Genomic DNA, 22,198 nt, shown 5'->3' with positions numbered 1-22,198 from the left:
CTGATAGGATTTTGTGGGTATTGAAAGTGACAAAGGGAATGGGACTTGTGTATGGTCGGAGAGAAATTATTAAGACCTATACCTAACAGAGTTAATACTAATTTTTGGTAGGCTTATCATTGATGTAGACAATTTAATGCAACATATGATTAATTTCAATGGATTGAATCAGAGGGCAAAAACCACTAATGAATCAAATATTAGCACCCAAAAAATAAAAAAAAATTTTGTTTAATGGAAAAAAAATGATAAATATCAATGTATTTATCAAATATGTTTTTTTGTTACCAATAAGTAAAACACAGTACATAAAACGTAAATGTTCAAAATATAACATGAAAATTGTATATACGCCCTAAATATAACGTGTATTTTGTAAATTTTCCCAAAATTCTGTATAGCGAAACTTTGTTTGAAAGATAAACTCAATAAATACAACCAAATTTAATAAAAAAAGAAAGAGAAATAAAAAAACCCCATCTTTAATTCGAGTTTCGATCAAAATTGGACTTTATGACGGATAAATGGAAGAAAAGGGTTTAACAAGAACTTAGTTTATACAATTTTAAAAGGTGGACAACTGCAAATCAATAATAATAAGTTGGAGATTTGAGTACCACCTCAAAGAAATGTAACCCTATTATATTTTCTTTTCTATTTCAGTGATATCGAAAAACCTCACATCCATTGCTCCGAATAATTTATATATCCATATCAACTTCCTCTAATCCTCATGAAAACATTAAAAGCAAAAATCAAACAAAAGCTTAAGCCTGTGAGCTAGACAAAAGTAAACGAAGTACAGACTTATACGAAAGACAATTAAGGAAGAGTTGTTACTATGGAGTCGGAAAAAATTAATGTTACAGAGTTGTTGAAGATCATGAAGCAGGGAAAATGAATTTTGTGGCTAATAGTAAAAATAATGAAGTTGAAAATTGAAAAATGCAGAAATGTAGAGTGATGTTTAATGAGTCTCTCATTTAGATCATTTCTAATACACTAACCAACAAACGGTGACATGAAGAAGTTCAAAAGTATAAGGAAGGAAAAACATATGTAATTTAGAAAATTTGAGTGAATGTGAAAATTACTACACTTAAATTAGAAGTGATAATTAGAACTGTAAATCAATAATAATAAGTTGGAGATTTGAGTACCACCTCAAAGAAATGTAACCCTATTATATTTTCTTTTCTATTTCAGTGATATCGAAAAACCTCACATCCATTGCTCCGAATAATTTAAAGTAATTTCCAGAATATTTGGAAACAAATCATCCATCCAAATTGCGATTGCTACCCCCCTCTTTGACTTTCTTCTTTACTGCCACTCGATCAAAATTTTCACAACTTATTAAATCAACTCTTGTTAACAAATAGAAAAATGTCATGCAACATACTTCAAGTGATATCACATTTGAAATGTCGTTTTATTATTTATTAACTAGAGCTAATAAGTAAATGACAAAGTAGAGTAATTTTCATACAAAAAGTAAAAGAGGAAATTGCACCCATGGCACTTTTTGGATTGACATTTATAAAATGTCACACTTTAATAATTTTGACAAATATGTTTTGAATTTTTTTGCACTTCAACAAATTTTAAATACCTTACATGTCATTTGTTAATTTTTGATTTTACTAGTTGAAAAAATTATACTAAAAAGTTGAAAATATGAATGTTAATGAGCCGAGCCGAACCGAACCGAAACTAGAAGTTTGGGCTTGGTTTGAGTAAAAATGGTTGGAGCTTTTTTGGGCCTAAGCCGAGCCGAGTTTTTGCTCGACCAAAAAATCTAGACTCGACTCATGTTTTCAGCTCAAGGCCTTGCTGAGCTAGCTTGCATTTTTTTTTTAAAATTCGTGACAATTCTAATATATTTTTTAAAGAATTTAAAATTTGTGCAATTTATTCAAATTATAAATTAAATAAAAGTTGCGACCCTCTTCCCTTTTCGGGCTTGAGACCGGCTAAAATCAATGTAGACGTAGTTAAAATTGTACACGAATAAAACATTTCGTATATAGTTTTTCTTGAAACAAATAGATTTAAAAAATTACATTTTTTTTAAATTAATCAATTTAAAAACTTACAATATTCTTATACTTGGATCTATTGTAACTCTTTAGCCATGATACTGTCAATTTGTTCTTGAATACGTAATTTCGTACATTCTCAGTTCTTCAAGAATATTAAAACCTCCAATATATCTTCTTTTAGTCTAGATTTTTCGTTTGATAAAATGCAACTACTTAAAACTAAATGCAGCCTACGATGCCATTGTAGATAGTGGATGTGTTAGTAGATCATATGCAATTTTGGATACAACTGGATATTACCTTTTGTTACATCTCCACCATTATAGAAGACTAAATATCCATAATTCTTTCGGTTATAATACACTACGAACGTCCATGCACATATACCGAGTTAACTCATAGGGAATTTCAAAATTTGTACCACTAATCTCTATCGCGCTAGATATTGATGAAGTAGAACTATATGAGAAAACACGTGTATTGGTATCCAAATAATTCCATATACCATATGAATTTGTTGAAATATTTCTTAAAAAAGAACCTTGGGGAGTAGAGCTACACTAATCTTCTTTTTCAACATAATAGTTACACATTTTACTTAATATTGATTATATATACACATGTGATAATTCCACATTTATGAAATTTTAAATTTCCTTTATAATAGTTTTGTGCTAGTTAAATTAATAAGTGTCCATCACTGAAACTAAAAAATAAAGAGGGCAATTCTTCCCAAGATTTACAAAATTTTAACTCCATAAGCTAGACTACATCAACAAAAATTGTCAAATTCCTAAATTTATGAAATGTTTGTGAAATGTAGAAAAAGTGTTGTAAAACAAGTAACAATGTCAAATAATAAACACCCTTATATTCCTTTGTGGCATCGAAATTGAATATTAGAGCAAAAAAATTGAAAATTGAAGTTGAAACTAGAATACTGCAAGTTACAATTGATGGAAAAAATTGATATGAAATTCAAAAATTTAACTCATATTTATAGCAAAAATATATAATCGACTCAACTAAATTTGAAATTAAAATTTGACATTTGAATTTCAAATTTCAATCTGGCATAACATGCGTAGTTAAACAGGCAGCTACTGTAGCTATCTGTTTTAAGGCAGTTTTTTCATTTAAATTTTATTGTTATCATTTTTTTCATATTCATGTTGCTTGTGGGCATTTTTTTTATCCTAAGGCTCGGCTCGTTATGGGCTGGCCCGTGTGGATCGTCGAGCCACTCGAGTTGGCTCGAGCTCGAGTCAACGCCCCAAAATGGTGTTCGACTCAAGCCTTGGCTCAGTTCTTCCAAGCCACGAGTTAGGTCGTTTCAAGCTTTTCTTGAGCCGTGTTATAGACTGTTCGAGCCAACGAACCAAATTTACATCCCTAGTTGAAAACATCACCCCCTATCCCCACTCCCACCCATGTACTAAACTCACAACCAACCTCCATTATTGAAATTTTCTCTTCTTCTTCCTCGTATCCTCCTCCATTGTTTAAAAATAAAACTCTAACTTATGTCACTCCCATGATCGATAAAACACCCCATTTACCTCATTTTTCACTTCATTCTCAAGTGGTTGATTTTTCCTTCCATAGTATATATCGAAATTGACAGAGAACAAAAAGTTTGTATCCCCCAAATCAACTCTCATTTTAACATAAGGTATGTTCATCTCCCATTTTTCCATTAACTAAGGTTTAAGATTTTTGAATTTTTTAATATTATTCAAAAATGTTGAATCTTTGGCCAAAAAATTTGGATTTTTTTAGGAAGTTGTATTTTTGTCTCTAATAGGTGGTAGGTTTGCCTTGAAATTAGAATATACATGTCCATTGTTGTTTATTTTCTCATGAATTAAATTCTTGTAAGGGATTTAGGGTGTTCTTGGATGTAAGTTGAGTTTTTGGTTTATTAGAATATACATTTTAATTGTGATTTATTAGAATATACATGTTCATTGTAGGTTTAGTAATGAAAGTTGATTTTTTGGATATGTTCAACTTGTTGCAATGTGGTTCAATCTGTTGATTCATAGCTTAGGTAATGTGGTTCATTTTATGTTTCATGCTATGGTTGATTCAATTGGTTGCAATGTGGTTCATTCAATGGTCATTGTGGATTAGAAAATTTGATTTATGTGTTGCACTTGGGGAGTTTCTTTTAAAGTACTGACATAACATTTGTTAAAAAAATCAATCACTCAACCAATTATCTAATTTGGATGATGTTTCTAGCCAATTATCTCAATCACTCAACCATAAAGTCGATGATATTTTTCGAATACATGGTTCCTCTGATTGTAATGTTTCATCACCCGAGGTCATTGTCATAAGTTTGGATGATGAGGAGGAAGTCAATGGGAGCGAAAGTTCAAATGTCGATGAAACTTGACATAAGCAAATAATGCTTAATGTTATCGGTTACATTTAAATTTTCTAATTTTAATGAAAATTACGTTCTAATAAATAACCATAGTATTGCGTGTTTAATCAATCATTATGTTCGGATATTTTATTTCATTTACTACTTAACAGCTCGCAATTAATAAAATCTTATGTTTTGTAAAAAGTAGAACGTTTTTTGTACCAAAATAAAAGCTACAATGGTAATAACACAAAAACGACAATATGACATAAACAACGAACAACATAATTGTAATGTTCAAAATACAACCTCAAGCCATAAATATCATTCTACTTTATGTGTTTGGTGCTATAACGGGCTCGAACATGTGACTCGATTGTGTCCAACTCACCTCCATGCGACAAGATAAATCTTAAATTATTACTCATAGCTCAAAATTCGAGATATCAATAATAAACATTCGGCACAATTTATATATTGGACTTCTAAAATCATGCAAGTGGCACCTACAAATCAATTATACCAAACAGTAGCAAACCAGTGAGGCTGATAGTTCAAATGTATTTCCTAACATTTAGTAAGTGTCGAGTTCGACATTTTAACTATCAATCTTCACATTCTAGTTCGACAGTTGAACTATTAATATTTATGGTTAGCACCTGAAGAAAAGATTATGAGATAATTTTTATTTTTGTTTCTTGTCTAAAATTTCTATTATTTATTGTATATTAAATTTATTCATAGATTTTTCTTACATAAGTTAAACATCAAAACATGGCATTACTTAGTATTAATGAGCAATTTATGTACTCAAAAAGGATTCTACAAGGGTAATTTGGACATTTAACACCCAAAAGGACATTTTTGAGTACCTTTTGAAAAATTGACAAATATTTTACAATTGATAATAAATGGGACATCTATACAAAATCCTTAAAGTAGATTACAAAAAGGCTACTTAAATAATCTTTCAACCATCTCTTACAATCTTCTCTGAGCACTTTAAGCGCTTGCATGGTCCTGCTAAATATTTAGATAAAAAAATGTATATTTAATTAACATGTTATTACATTTTTGAAATTTATTAGAAACGTCTATTCCTATTTACTTAGAATGGATATTGCAAATCAGTAAAATTTATGTGTGGGTTACTCTCAATTACCAAACTTTAATTTGTCTCAGTCAAATAGTTGAACTACAAATTTCTTTTCATGTTTCTCACTTAGTTATCTTAATCCATAAACTAAACATCACAAGCCTACTAGAATGTTAAATCATTTGGCTGAAAATACTCAACACTTGATAATAATGATTGATTTTGCGGGTGATTTTTTTTTTTCAACTTAATTTATTAAATGCATTTTTTGTTTTAAATATACGAAACTTCGAACCTCGATAAATTCCTTTTGGGTTAACATTATTTATTGATCTCTAGGGATGGCTCACTGCCTGCCAACGGCTTCCTACTTCTAAATTATAACATGCGATACATAACTTCTACTTAGGGGCATATTAGGTTGGCTTGACTATTAAGGGACCATTACTCTTCGATTGCTTAGAAGATGAAATTATTTTATGTAGTTCTCATACTAAAATAAGAATTCTTTCTCGTCTCTTCAATTACTGAAAGAAAACTATCTATTAAACATGAAACAATTTGCATAATGAAATTTATATTAAAGTTGCGGATTTACTGTAAATAATGCATATCGTGATCAAATTTATTCAAATATATTAATCAACAAAATGAACCTTACATTAAACTTATGCAATCTAGTACTTTATTTTTAATTGATTCATGAAAATGATCACTAGGTATGAATTGGAAATGTATGGGACTGAAACTTCTTTAATTACTTAAGGGATTTCTCCACCTCCCATTCCACCGCCATAGCCAGCACCAAATCCAAATCCACTCCCAGATCCTCCACCCAATCCGCCTCCACCACCGCCTCCACCACCAAAACCTCCTCCTCCTCCTTGAGCACCACCTCCAAACCCACCACCAAATCCTTCTCCGAAACCAGACCCTCCCCCTAGTCCTCCACCTCCTCCACCACCACCACCACCTCCACCACCACCGCCACCTCCTAAATTCCAGTGATCAAAGGAGACATTTTTATCATTGACAGGATCATCTGAGTCAACTAGCTTTCTCGCAGTGGTGGTGCAAATAAGAACCCCAAGAAGAACCAAGAGAACAAATTTGGAAGTCATCTCAATTTGTAAGTAAAAGATAGATTTTTGATTGATGAGAATTTAGGACACAGAAAAGGGATTTTATAGCTTGAATATCAGTTATTTGCATTAAAGTTTATTAATTCTTGAATTAATGTGTGAATTAATGGGGGTCTCATTAACTTGGCGGTTACTAAGTACGTACTAATGATTTAATTTAATTTTTATAGTTATTAATTAGTGTAAGTTCATATTCCTTAGTGGTTTATACACGTTCTCATATCTTTCCAGGCGTTTGGCTATTTATGAAGATCACTGTAACTCATATATTATAGTGCAACAATTCAGATTACACAGTCACGTAAATTTCCATTCCAATTTTCACGTGTTATTTTTATTAAGTTACCAAAACATTTATTTTCCTGTTTCCTTCCATTGTTGGTCATGCATCCCTATTTTTTTCCCAAGTGCATGATGGTATGTGTTTGGTCTTTATTACAGACAATACACAATTACTGCCCGTCTCCCACAAAAATTTCCAGTCCCAACAATCCGTCTCACGCACACTCTTTTTTCTGTTTATGTATATATTTCGGCGTTGAGCTAAGTAACAACAAGAATTTCTATCAAAGAATCTTCCCAGAAGAATGGAGCCACCATGGGTGGGCTTAGGCGCTGCAGTTCGGGCAGAAATAGCAGCAGGGAGTGCCTATACTTTTCCTTTATACTCTCCTTCACTGAAATCAGTTCTCGGCTTCAACCAGAAACAGTTGACCTTTCTTGGAGTGGCAAATGATATTGGGGAGAATGTTGAGATTCTTCCAGTCATAGCCTGCAACAAATTCCCACCACGGGCTGTTCTTCTTGTGGGTGCTTTGGCCTCTTTCTTGGGCTATGGTGTTCTTTATCTTTCTGTTAGCCAAACTGTTCAGTCCCTGCCTTATTGGGTTGTAAGTTCTGCATTTCCCCCTCTATTAAGACTTGGGATGTATGGTTTTACCCTCGACATGTTTACAAATGATTTCTTTTTCTGATTTTGTGTTATTTTTTTCGAGCAAAAGCATGTTTTAGTTTCTATCTCATCAAATTTGTTCTGCTTTGCATATTATAAATTATTTATGCAACTAAAACTTGCTTTCCATTGTAAAACAGAACCCTTATATAGCTATATTTCTTTGGTTTGGAGAGTGCACCGAACTCGATCCTATTTAGAAAGATTCTAATAAATTTGTAGTGAGTATGGTAGTTCATATAAGCTGTGGGATTTATTGAAGAAAAATAAATATTGATGCAAATTGAATTTTGTTATGAAGATTTGAAGATTGATTACAAGAGTTGCAACAACTTAAACTCTCTTTTAAAGATTTGTTCTTGCTCTACACCCACAATTCCATCTTGATTCTCGACTAACTTGTATAGGAAACAAACATTTCTATTCGTCATCATGGTTGATGATCACCGTCCAACATCGCAGACGACCCCTTCCACAATGTCCAATGAATAAAAATGCATTCCAACTTCATTGGAACATGTGGCGGTGGCCCTACAGCCACATTGGGTGGTCATCATCAGATCTAGATGTGTTACGTTTCACGAAGAGTTGGTCAATGATTTCTTATTATCCAAAAACCAGATTTTTTCTTGAGATCATCTTGTGATTGCTACTCAGCATTAATTCACAACAGCCTCTGAGCTTATATTCTTCACTTCCTCAAATTGCTAGTTAATTTGTATCGTTTAACAGTTAAATAATTTCGGATAGTGGTTATTTTGCTATCACCACCATCTTCATCTTCCTTCTTCATGCATGCATCACCTGAAAGATGACTACATAATATAATCTACATGTAAATGGTAGATAACAAATTTCCTTTCTATCTAATCATTGCAAATAGTCTACTAACTGCCCACTTCATAACATCCACATCTTGTTAACTGAAAATCACTACACAACCATCTAGAACCATTTTGTAAGTTTCTACTAATCACTATCTAACCAGTTAGAATAACGATGTCTCTTTATTTATTTGGCACAATGTTTTGAACAAAGTTCAGATTTTACCTTCATCACCATTTTAGTTCCCTTTCAGGCAGTGACAGATCTCTTCTAACTTAATATTTGATACTCTGACAGCTGTGGATTGTACTATGTGTTGCCACTAACAGTAGTGCATGGCTTGGTATGGCAGTACTTGTTGGGTTACCAACATGAGGAATTTTCCTCACAATCGAGGAACAGTTGCTGGACTACTAAAAGGTTATGTTGGGTTCAGTGATGCAGTTTATACAGAGGTTTACAGTATGGTGCTTAATGGGTCAGCTTCAAACCTATTACTACTCCTAACGCTGGGCATTCCCATCATATGTTTTGCAATGATGTATTTTATCCGGCCTTGTAGTCCAGCTTCTGAAGACTCTTCGGAGCATGCTTATTTTCGTTTCACTTAAGGAACCCGTCTGTCCCTCAGAATTTATCTCCTCACAACGACAATTTTAAAAGGCGCATTACTCCTAGGTAACACCATCTCCTACATATTTGTCTCCATAGTGGTCATTCTTTTGATGGCTCCTCTAGCAATACCATTAAAAATGACATTATTCCCTGCTAATCATAAGAAACCTAGCCAATCTGATAGTGACGACGGTGGTTCGACCCTGACATGTCCTTTGCTGAATCCATCTTCATCAGCAGAATGTCTTGGAAGTTTCTATGAGAGCGAAGATATCTCAGAAGTGGATATTCCTCTTGCCGTGGATGAGGGAGCGGTGAAGAAGAAGAAGAAGAAACCTAGGAGAGGAGAAGACTTCAAATTCCCTGAAGATATAGTGAAGGCTGATTTTTGGCTCCCATGGACTGTTTACTTTCTTGGGTTTGGTTCTGGAGTAACTGTCCTTAATAATTTGGCACAGATTGGAGATTCGCTTGGTGTGAATGATACGACCATATTGTTAAGTTGGTTCAGCTTTTGCAAATTTTTAGGTCACCTTGGGTCTAGAGTCGTTTCTGAATACTCAGTAAGTAATCACGATTCTCTTTCTTACAATTAGAATTGGATATAACTCCCAAATCGAATCGGATTGGACTTGAACCAAATTGACCCAAGCGATTCTTATTAAGATAAATTCATGAATGGGTATTTGAATTGAAAATCGACGGATTCAATTCAGTTCTCAATTTTGGACCAAGAACTAAATTATCGAATAAGAACTGAATTTTTCTATTTTTTAATTTATTTATCTTAAACAACTCAAAATATTTTATTTTTTTCTAAATAAATTTGTTAACTAATTATATCCCAAATAAAAAATATGATTTTCCTATTTCTAATTTTCAGCCCAAGCTCAATTTAATCAAATTGACTTAAATTCACTAAATCTATTACTTTACTGTATTCTTGTTTCTACAATTTTGAGGAAATTGAATTGAAAACTCGGCTATACCTCTCTTCATTATTGTGAGCTCGCTATCTTCCACTTTCTATGATTTTAACAATTAAATCTATGAAGAACTCAACGAAGAGAGGATGATTGGACTACATTATTTTGTAAGAGTTAAAATTAAAAATATCATTAATTGAATTAATGTAACGTTATTGTAAATATTAAAAAAATTCATTATTGCATGGAACCCAAGAGCCAAGTAGAATCAAATCGAACCGAACATAATGGAATCGAACCCGAAAGGTTCCATAATTAAATTTGGACATGACAGTTCCATTTACTAAATACTTGAAAATTCGGGTTTAAGAACCGAACCAGACTAGTGCCTTTTTTTTTGTAGTGCTTTGACTAGATTAAATTATAATTTAAGTTTTGCCAAATAAGCTTCTAAATTTTTTTCGATGGTTCTAGGATGGCTGTTGTATATATAGAGCCGTGAACGTATAGGGACAAGAGCGTTGAATTTTAGAACAATTCAAAAATTTCTCCCTCGAAATACTTCTTGAGATATTCTCTTTTTCTAGGGCTCATTTGGGATAGCTTTTCAGAAAATAGAAGGAGCTTTTGTGGTCCAAAAGTGCTTTTGGACCCGTTTGGCTAATTTTATAAAATGACTTCTTCTAATTGAAAAGCGATTTCCTCTAAAAGTTATTCTAGAAAAAGGAGGGAAGTCAGTTTTCTAGTTTAATGAAAATTTAAAATTCCAATATTACCCTTACATTTGTAAAGAACAAAATGAAATTCCAACCATCCTAAGAAATCACGACCTTTTCAATTCTCTTCATTTATTCTTCTCCAATCCCTTTCTTCAGTTTGTGCGTGCTGGAATTCCTCTCATATCTTGGTAAGATTTTGCAGTTTACCTTCAATTTCTCATCATTTTATTTTGCAACATTATTTATCTACAACACATGGGTTAACTACAATAGATTCGTATCATTGCCTTTTTAATTTTTCTTTTCTGGGTTTTATTCAAGAAATGACGGGTTTAATGTGTATTTATCTGGGTTTTTTAATGTGCCTTCGGTTTTCGAAGATGGGTTTGTGATTGGGTATTTCCTGTTCATCTACATGCGGCCAATTGATGTTACAGTAGGAATTTCTTTTATCATTGGCATTTTCGTTTTGCCATATGCATTTCATTTTCTTTGAATTTCTTGCTTCCGAGTGCTGCTGAGTGGTTTTGTTTAATGAATGAATGCTTGTGCAGTGTATTTACATATAAAGTGAGAAAGCAGAAGTTGGAAAAATCATTTTTAAATGATTGCAACTATGGATTTAACATGAAATCAGTAAAGACAGACTTCTGAGTGATTATTTTTGCTATGATAAGGAATTTTTAATTGAACATTTGAAGAAAAATGACTCTGACTTTTATATATTATCTTAATTGAAATCAGTAAAGACAGACTTCCGCATCGGCCAAATAAGGAATTTTTAATCCCACAAGTTACACAAAATGTATACTATGATTATACTCTAAATACATAATTCATTTACCTGTCAAAAAGGAAATGAATGGTTATCGTATTTTTGCCATGATTGATTCAATATCTTTCATTGATTAAAACAGCATATACTCATGTCCCTGTTTCTCTACATTTTCTGATTGAATCTCTGGTATAATCGCCATTTATAAAGCAAGAATATTGAGGAACAATTAACTGTAAATAAAACATTTTTAAATGTAGATGGCAACTGAGGGGATAAAGGGAAAATTAATTACTATTAGCTCTTTTTCTTATTTCTTTCAAAACCCGTATGCACCTGCAACTTGATTTCTTGTCATGCAATATGGAATGTTTGTGACAGCTTCCTTATTTTAGTTTTTGTAACACCATTATCTGACGGCTTAATGTTATGCGCGATTGCATGTCAAAAATGATTCCTCGAACATTTTGGATGACAGTAGCACAAACAATCATGATCTTAACATTTCTTCTATATGCTTCAGCTCTCAGTCCCACTCTCTATGCTGCAACAGCATTGCTTGGAATTTGCTACGGTGCTCAATTTCGCATTATGATTCCAACTACATCGGAGCTTTTTGGGTTGAGACGCTTTGGATTAACATTCAACTTCATGCATCTTGGAAATCCAGCTTTTGCATTTCTCTTCTCACATTGGCTTGCCGGTCATGTATACGACACACAGGCAGCTAAGCAGCAAGTGTCGTCTTGCATGGGTCCTAATTTCTTTAGGTTCACATTTCTTGTTTTAGCTGGAGTTTGTGGTTTGGGAACTTTCTTGGGCATTCTACTGACCTTCAGAATAAGACCAGTTTACCAAATGCTGTTATGCTGTAGGTTCCTTCCATCAGCCTGCAAGCTCTGATCATTGATAACAAAAGTCTTTTGGCATCAAAGAGTTTGGGGTCGAGTTACACTCCCATCTCAAAGTTGTGTATTCAAGTTATTGCAGACCTGTATAGGTAATTATTTGGTCATGTATAAGCATGTGTTCTGTATATTACATTGTTTTTTGAGTTCCTCATGAAAAGGATGAATTTTTACTGTCTATTCTATCTATACTGAAGATAATACATATAATGGATACTAGCTATCCACTGTCTTGGATGGGACGTGCTATACTACTTCAACGTTAATTTTAGTATTCAGATTCTATCCTCTTGATTTTTATGGACATTCTTATGTTGTATTCTTGTATTTATGGGTTGGAAAGGAAAAAAGTAAACATATATTGGACACAAATGAGAAATAAAACTGTATACTGCACTAGTGAGGACTGAATGCAAATCCCACAGCTGAAATTCTGGTTAAAGAACATGGCCAAAAAAGTTGATTTCTATTACTATTACAAGGGAAATACAGTTTATTTATCACGTAGGTTCCAAATTCTGAAACATTGTATTCCACGTGATTTCTTCGACACTACTCAACCAATCCTGACCATAATCGCTGTCCATTATTTCATGATCCCACGTCTTTTTTGTGATATGCGAGTTGCTATCTCAGCCGGAGCTTTGAGAGTCCACAGTCCACTGAGGGGCTCCCATTTGTGAGCATCAAGATCTTTTGGCCAGACTCAGCAACAGAATCTACATTTGTTAGCATCATTTGCCTTTTTGGCATTGTTGTTCTCAACTTCTTGTTCTTCTACAGTATAGATACCTTCAATCTCAAACAATAATTCCTTTTCAGTACAAGAGCCGAATTTTCATTATGAACCAAACACGAAACATGCTTAGCAAGAAATGTCTTGGTATGCTTGATGGCGAAAATGAACAATAACATTGGGTGTACTCTTCAAAATAATTAAAAAAAATATAATAATAAAGTACTTAGCCTTGTGATTTCAAAATAATTTTACTTTGTTTTCTGTGTGTAAGAATTCTTCATTAGTTTCTTTCCTGCCATTGCAACAGGTGTACTTCCACTGATCACATTAGAGAGCTAAATGACAAAAATGAAAGCTCACTAGTTAAAGACAATTTCCTTCTAATCTGCGAGAAATTGGCACTAAAGATGCTTAGTAACATCGGGTATTTTTGAAGGTTATGTTACTGTGTAATATTAATGGGAAGTTAAAACTATTTGAAAGTTCAGTGAGTTTTCACACATTTTATAGAACTTCACATAATAGCTGATCAAATTTCGTAAGGATAATATTCAAGTAAAATTAAAATGATTAAAATGATAGAGAACATGTGATCTTATTGTAACACAATGAACAAAACATACATATGCTGGAAAACGTTAGCAAAAGACCAATTTTTTTTGTAGGTACATGGTGCACAAACCTTTCTTTTGTTCAACCCAATTTTTTTTGTAGGTACATGGTGCACAAACCTTTCTTTTGTTCAATGGAAGAAAGAAAAAAAAATGTTAAAAAATCAAAAATAATGTTGAAATCTGGAAGATAGAAATTCAATTGAGCGTACATAAAAGCAAAGGCAACAGTCTTCATTTTAGAAGAAATAAAATTATTACGCAACACCATAACTACCCCATCAATGGTACCAACAAACACAAGCGAGAGAATATGAATTCAACGACAGGCAAGAAAATGAAAGGTTAATATCATATCATATGACTTTATTATTAATCCATGTACAAAGATTAAGCTAGCATTTAAACTTATTTTCCTTGTAATGAGCATCTTTGATTGTTGTCAAATGAAGGGCGGTCATATTTGGCGGGTGAAGTCCATCTTTCACATTAGACTAGCCACTTGCACAATACATTTTATGTTCATGTATCTAACATATATTTTAAATTTGAGAAAAACAAAATGATAAAAGAAATTGTTACATGTTGTTCAAAATCAATAAAGTAAGTTTGGAATGAAAAAGTGGAAATAAAGCCGATAAAAGAAATTGTTACATGTTGTTCAAAATCAATAAAGTAAGTTTGGAATGAAAAAGTGGAAATAAAGCCAAAACTTGTAACAATGTGACCGCATAGGCCATTTCGGCCTGCGGTCGCATGATCATATGCAAGGCCTAAAGGCCTTGCCTTGGAACTAACTATGCAGTCGCATAGGTTTGGCCTGCGATCGCATAATGTTAATAACTTGCTATTAATGGCGGCTGTTATTTAAATTCTAGTGGCATTTCACTTGATTTTTGGCACCAATTCGTGGAGAACTCATTGAAGTCTATATATAGGTTATTGACATTCATTACAAACATGAGAAAAATCAATTTGATGATTACATTGTCATTCAACAAAAGAGCAAAATCTACTATCATATTCATCTCTTTGTGTTCTCAAGTTTTGGAATATATCACTAGTGCTGACGTGTTAAATCTTCTTCAAGGCTTGACAATTCCTGTGAATCATTTGCGAAGATCCATGTAAGCATCAAATTCATCTTGAAGGGGGCAAATATCATTTGAGAACAACGATAACGTATTCAAGCCTTCTTAATTTTCTTTTTTATCCTTTAATTAATGTCCTTGATTTCTTGGTTTTGTCTTTTGTTTCTTCTCCATTTTCCTCTTTGTGAGAGCATATTTCCAATAGAATTTGCAAAGAAATTGACTAAATTGCAATTCTCGTGAAAAAGAAAAGGACTAATAAGATGGTGAAATGAAGTAAAAGTCAAACACCTATTTGATAAAAATAACGTAAGGGTTTCTCTTTCTATTCATACGAAAGAAAATATACAAATTCTATGACATGTTGTTTATAGATATTATCAGTTTTCATCGACTAAGTAAATGAAATAGAATCAAGGATAGGTAGCTTGCTGATAAGTGTATTAGCTTCATGTTTGAACTGAATAGTTGATTGGGGATAGATTCAGAAAGTTGATTATTTGACAAATGGCTGTGAACAATGAAACTCACTTCTTGTGAATGGAGAAAGCAATAATGAAGGAGAAACATAATTCTAAACGCTTTATAACTCTAAGAGAGAATTCATGGAAGTGTCTAGCATTAAGTAGCATGTCCAAACCTAACGTAGTGTTGCTGGCAACTGGAATGGTACCATTAAACTTTTTATAACTTAGATCCAGCCATAGTGAATCAAGCATAAAAAAGTTTCATTTTTCCATTAGAGCAACAAAAGCCTTTAGTTTCTCGAAAAAATTTGCATGCACCACATGCATACAATACATGTCAGTAATACATATGTAGTAGTTGATATATTCAACATGTCAAAACTTCCATGTAATTCAGAATAAAAAACATTAATCCGTTCTTCATTTGAAATAGAAGCCCTCAAAATGAAAATGTATTATAGATTCATGTATATAGCCAACACCAGAATTATTATTTCGAGATAACATAAGATCATTTACCCTTTTAAGATGATCAACACTTGCGTTTTGAACCCGATTCATCCTATCTATCTATCTTCAATTTTGTTATTGGCGAATGAAAGTATTAAATGATTTACTTGTACTTTGAGAAATATTGTCAAAATCAAAACAACCCGACTCTTCATGAGGTAGATGTTTCCAGAGAATCCATCAGAACAATAAATTTACCACTGATTAAAATAAAATGAAAAACATTCTTTTTAGTTAAAAAACTGCCAAATGATAATAATAATAATACTAGATTTAGCACAATGTAAAATAAAATTGATTGAGAAAAGTCATGAGGCTCTAGTAACATTTACAACATGAATAAATTTAACAAGTAGTGAGGAAATGAACATTAAAGTCGCTGCCTCGTATATCGATGAAATGAAATCTACATAAGGTCACAAACATTTTTGATATGCTAGTATTTCTTTTAACAGAGAGTTGTAACTATAAAGGATGATCTGATTGCACACACAAAAGTCTCATAATGTTGTCAAGGACCGAAAATCGACTAATATGCGTTCCATGGCTAACGGTAGGAATAATGAAGATCGAAGTTTTAGGATGAAAAAATGCATAGTGACGTTTAATAAGTGTTTCATTTCGATCATCTCTACTATATTTCATCAACAAACAATGATACAAAATGGTTAAAAGCTGCAAGTATGAATGTGAAAACGTATGTTATTTGAGAAATTTGAATAAATATGAACATTGTTAAATTACAAGTGAAAGCAGTAATTAACTGGAAGACCAACACTCCAGAACCAAAATCAGTTGGTTTGAGTCATTTTACACATGAACAAAGGTTAGTCTCAGCTGAAATCATTTTAAGTTGCCCGGCTGAAATCAGTATACGGGCAGGCCAGTGCTATAATCCGTCCGTCCATCCCAATTCCTCTTTAAAAAAAGAAAAAGAATAAAATAAAATAAAATAAAAATTAGTAAAAATTTTTTTTGTGTAATATATATATATATTTTTTTTTAGCCTGTGTTCATGCCAAAAGTTGGATTCGCCAGTGTATACGAGTCTAGGACAAAAGTAAACGAAGTACAGACTTATACGAAAGACAATTAAGGAAGAGTTGTTACTATGGAGTTGGAAAAAATTAATGTTACAGAGTTGTTGAAGATCATGAAGCAGGGAAAATGAATTTTGTGGCTAATAGTAAAAATAATGAAATTGAAAATTGAAAAAATGCAGAAATGTAGAGTGATGTTTAATGAGTCTCTCATTTAGATCATTTCTAATACACTAACCAACAAACGGTGACATGAAGAAGTTCAAAAGTATAAGAAAGGAAAAACATATGTAATTTAGAAAATTTGAGTGAATGTGAAAATTAATACACTTAAATTAGAAGTGATAATTTACTGAGAAACCCAAGCCTAATGAACTCAAATAAAGTCCATTTAGGTCAATTTACACATGAAGTCAGTTTATAGGTAGATCAGAATATACGTTTTAACTTTTAATCTTCTTTGGTCGATATCGTGTATTAAATATGTTCTCATCTAACTAAATTTGAAAATATGATTATTTTTTATTTTTTAAGCAATAAGCTAACATTAATCTTCAATAAACTACTCTATCACATTGATATGTGAGGAAATGTAATATTTAAATCATACCATATTATTTAAAGGCCGATTTTTAATCTTGGATAAATTATCAAAAGCATAGGAAATTTTCAATGCTATATTCCTTATTTGCTAATGAATGCACTCAAGCAAAAATTATGTGTAATCATTTTGAGATGGCAAGTATGAACATCATTGTGATTAGTATATAATAGCACATGATTATAGAATTAAAGGACTATTTAGAAATAATTAATTGAATATTATATTATAGACCGTGGATACATATAGGAAAAAATAATATTATTATCAGTATATTAATTGCAGTTAATACTTTCATCAAGGTCACCAACATATCGAAATGTATCAACAAAACAGTTAAATTTACTAAAATGGTAAAAAACAGCAACTAAAATTACATATTTTAAAAGTTTGATAACGGATATGATTTTTAATCCATTTTTATTTGCTAAATTATTTTAGTAGACCGTAAGAAATCAAACATAAATAGTTTTGTTTTGTTTCCGTTCATTTCACAAAATTTCTGCTAAAAAATGATATCCATATAAATTATACAATTTTTAATATTAAGTATAACAATAAAGATATTTCCTTAATATGTAATCCCAAACAACTTTATTTTCTTAATGTGTAATTGCAAACAACTTCCCAAATCAATAATCTTCTTTACAAATGCAAACAATAACAAAACTATAAATAGTATGGTTTAAAAACACTCCAAACATATCCATAGCAAACTCTTGTAATCCTCTTTCTTGGTGACGTGGTATGAAGGTTGTTACATATGAATAGATGCGTATCCTTATCCATTCATTAAAATGCAATGAATATAAAAGTGGCGTATTCTGACACCCAAGCAATTATAAAAAGATTTGTGGCTGACCTCGGCGCAACATGATAGTAGAACAAAAAGCTTATCGATCAACCTCGATTACAACGTAAAAGTTGATAAAAAATTTGATGATCAACTACATTTTTAAACTGATCATAGATATCTTTTAAAAAGTAAATCTCCATCTAACGATCAAGCAAAGGGCCCACTCGACTACATTCGGAGAGGCTCCTTTGTGGATTGGTCAATTTTTGCTTTTGTCGGGCAGTCGTCAAGTTGACTGAGCAGCCTACTAGGCAATAGACTATGATGTATTGTCTTGGTCACACAGGGAACTTAGGTTGAAATTTCTCGAGGTGGTCTATATGTGGCAGTTCAAAAGCCGTAGATTGAGATTTGGGGGAGATTCTGAATCAATGCAGTGATAGGATTTTGTGGGTATTGAAAGTGACAAAGGGAATGGGACTTGTGTATGGTCGGAGAGAAATTATTAAGACCTATACGGCTATACCTAGCAGAGTTAATACTAATTTTTGGTAGGTTTATCATTGATGTAGACAATTTGATGCAACATATGATTAATCTCAATAGATTGAATCAGAGGGTAAAAAGCTTCCAAAACCATTAATGAATCATATATTAGCACAATAAATAAATAAATAATGTGTTTAATGGAAAAAAATGATAAATATCAACGTATTTATCAAATATGTTTTTTGTTACCGATAACTAAAACATGGTACATAAAACGTAAATTTGCAAAATATGACATGAAAATTGTATATACGCCCTAAACATAACGTTTATTTTGTAAATTTTCCAAAAATTCTGTATAGCGAAACTTTGTTTGAAAGATAAACTCAATAAATACAACCAAATTTAATAAAAAAAAGAAAGAGAAATAAAAAAAAAACCCCGTCTTTAATTCGAGTTTCAATCAAAATTGGACTTTATGACGGGTAAATGAAAGAAAAGGGTTTAATAAGAACTTAGTTTATACAATTTTAAAAGGTCGACAACTGTAAATCAATAATAATAAGTTGGAGGTTTCAGTACCACCTCAAAGAAATGTAACCCTATTATATTTTCTTTTCTATCTCAGTAATATCGAAAAGCCTCACATCCATTGCTCCGAATAATTTAAAATAATTTCTAGAATATTTGGAAACAAATCATCCATCCAAATTGCGATTGCTACCCCCTCTTCGACTTTCTTCTTTACTGCCACTCGATCAAAATTTTGACAACTTATTAAATCAAATCTTGTTAACAAATAGAAAAATGTCACGCAATATACTTCAAGTGATATCATATTTGAAATGTTGTTTTATTATTTATTAACTAGAGCTAATAAGTAAATGATAAAGTAGAGTAAATTTCATACAAAATGTAAAAGAGGGAATTGCACCCATGGCACTTTTTGGATTGACATTTATAAAATGTCACACTTTAATAATTTTGACAAATATGTTTTGAATTTTTTTGCACTTCTACAAATTTTAAATACCTTACACGTCATTTGTTAATTTTTGATTTTACTAGTTGAAAAAATTATACTAAAAAGTTGAAAATATGAATGTTAATGAGCCGAGCCGAGCTGAATCGAACCGAATCGAACCGAAACTAGAAGTTTGGGCTTGACTTGAGTAAAAATGTTCGGATCTTTTTTGGGCCTAAGCCGAGCCAAGTTTTTGCTCGACCAAAAAATCTAGACTCGACCCGAGCTTTCAGCTCGAGGCCTTGCTGAGTCAGCTTGCTTTTTTTTTTTTTTTTTTTTTTAACAATGATTTATTTGACTACATCGGTTTTTTTTTTTTTTTTTTTTTTTTATTCGTGACAATTCTAATATATTTTTAAAGAATTTAAAATTTGTGCAATTTATATGAATTATAAATTAAATAAAAGTTGCGACCCTCTTCCCGTTTTGGGGTTGAGACCGGCTAAAATCAATGTAGACGTAGTTAAAATTGTACACGAATAAAATATTTCGTATATAATTTTTCTTGAAACAAATAGATTTAAAAAATTACATTTTTTTAAAATTAATCAATTTAAAAACATACAATATTCTTATACTTGGATCTATTGTAACTCTTTAGCCATGATACTGTCAATTTGTTCTTGAATATGTAATTTTGTACATTCTCAGTCCTTTAAGCATATTAAAACCTTCAATATATCTTCTTTTAGTCTAGATTTTTCGTTTGATAAAATCCAACTACTTAAAACTAAATGCAGCCTACGATGCCATTGTAGATATTGGATGTGTTAGTAGATCATATGCAATTTTGGACACAATTGGATATTACGTTTTGTTACATCTCCACCATGATAGAAGACTAAATTCCCGTAATTCTTTCGGTTATAACACACTCTTTCGGTTATAACACACTACGAACGTCCACACACATATACCTAGTTAACTCATAGGGAATTTCAAAATTTGTACCACTAACATCTATCGAGCTAGTTATAATAAAATGAAAATTTATTTTTGTGTGTCGTACGAATTCATTTCATGTTAAATCTTCTTACATTAGAATTTGTTATGTTAATGGAGTTATAGATGGATTTCGAACTCCTTACACTAAGAGTGTTCGGAAGAGATGGAAGAATAGTACAAATAGGACTCACTAACTCGGACAACTATGTGTTGCATCTGGATTTATAATTTTTCATATTATTTCCAAGTTATATCATGACGTGTACGCCAAACAACTTATTTTTTATGTTTGTTTAGTTCATGTTCATCTATGAAAAGACATTTTTATTGTGTAGCCGGCCAAACTATCCTGATATCATTTATAAAGAATTGTTTGTAAATAATGGATGATCAATGATACTATCACTAAATTCCTTTTTCCCAACTTGGATGATGTTTCTAGCCAATTATCTCAATCACTCGACCATAAAGTCGATGATATTTTTCGAATACATGGTTCCTCTTATTGTAATGTTTCATCACCCGAGGTTATTGTCATAAGCTTGGACGATGAGGAGGAAGTCAATGGGAGCGAAAGTTCAAATGTCGACGACACTTGATGTAAGCAAATAATGCTTCATGTTATCGGTTAGATTTAAATTTTCCAATTTTAATGAAAATTACGTGCTAATATATAACCATAATATTGCGTGTTTGATCAATCATAATGTTTGGATATTTTATTTCGTTTACTACTTAACAGCTCGCAATTAATGAAATCTTATGTTTTGTAAAAAGTAGAACGTTTTTTGTACCAGAATAAAAGCTGCAACGGTAATAACACAAAAACGACAATATGACATAAACAACGAACAACATAATTGTAATGTTCAAAATACAACCTCAAGCCATAAATATCATTCAATTGTACGTGTTTGGTGCTAGAACGGGTTCGGACATGTGGCCCGATTGTGTCCAACTCGCCTCCATGCGACAAGATAAATCTTAAATTATTACTCATAGCTAAAAATTCGAGATATCAATAATAAAAATTCAGCACAATTTATATATTGGACTTCTAAAATCATGTTTTTTAAAGAATTTAAAATTTGTGCAATTTATATGAATTATAAATTAAATAAAAGTTGCGACCCTCTTCCCGTTTTGGGGTTGAGACCGGCTAAAATCAATGTAGACGTAGTTAAAATTGTACACGAATAAAATATTTCGTATATAATTTTTCTTGAAACAAATAGATTTAAAAAATTACATTTTTTTAAAATTAATCAATTTAAAAACATACAATATTCTTATACTTGGATCTATTGTAACTCTTTAGCCATGATACTGTCAATTTGTTCTTGAATATGTAATTTTGTACATTCTCAGTCCTTTAAGCATATTAAAACCTTCAATATATCTTCTTTTAGTCTAGATTTTTCGTTTGATAAAATCCAACTACTTAAAACTAAATGCAGCCTACGATGCCATTGTAGATATTGGATGTGTTAGTAGATCATATGCAATTTTGG

At 31.8% G+C, this 22,198-nt stretch overlaps 1 protein-coding gene and 1 pseudogene across 1 annotated transcript; one reads left to right on the top strand and one right to left on the bottom strand.

Annotated features, from left to right (window-relative positions):
* Positions 1-6,273: 6,273 nt before the first annotated feature.
* On the bottom strand, positions 6,274-6,633 carry LOC111400512 (glycine-rich protein 5-like). The gene has a single exon (XM_023027923.1). It carries the CDS (start codon positions 6,631-6,633, stop codon positions 6,274-6,276), a length of 360 nt encoding a protein of 119 aa, XP_022883691.1.
* Positions 6,634-7,198: 565 nt separating this feature from the next.
* Positions 7,199-12,591, top strand: LOC111400511 (annotated as a pseudogene).
* Positions 12,592-22,198: the final 9,607 nt, after the last annotated feature.

This window comes from Olea europaea, chromosome 10, assembly GCF_002742605.1.
Source record: "Olea europaea var. sylvestris chromosome 10, O_europaea_v1, whole genome shotgun sequence".
Lineage (NCBI taxonomy): Eukaryota > Viridiplantae > Streptophyta > Magnoliopsida > Lamiales > Oleaceae > Olea > Olea europaea.
The sequence above is the reverse complement of the archived record's forward strand: the minus strand, read 5'-3'. Positions and strand labels throughout refer to the sequence as shown.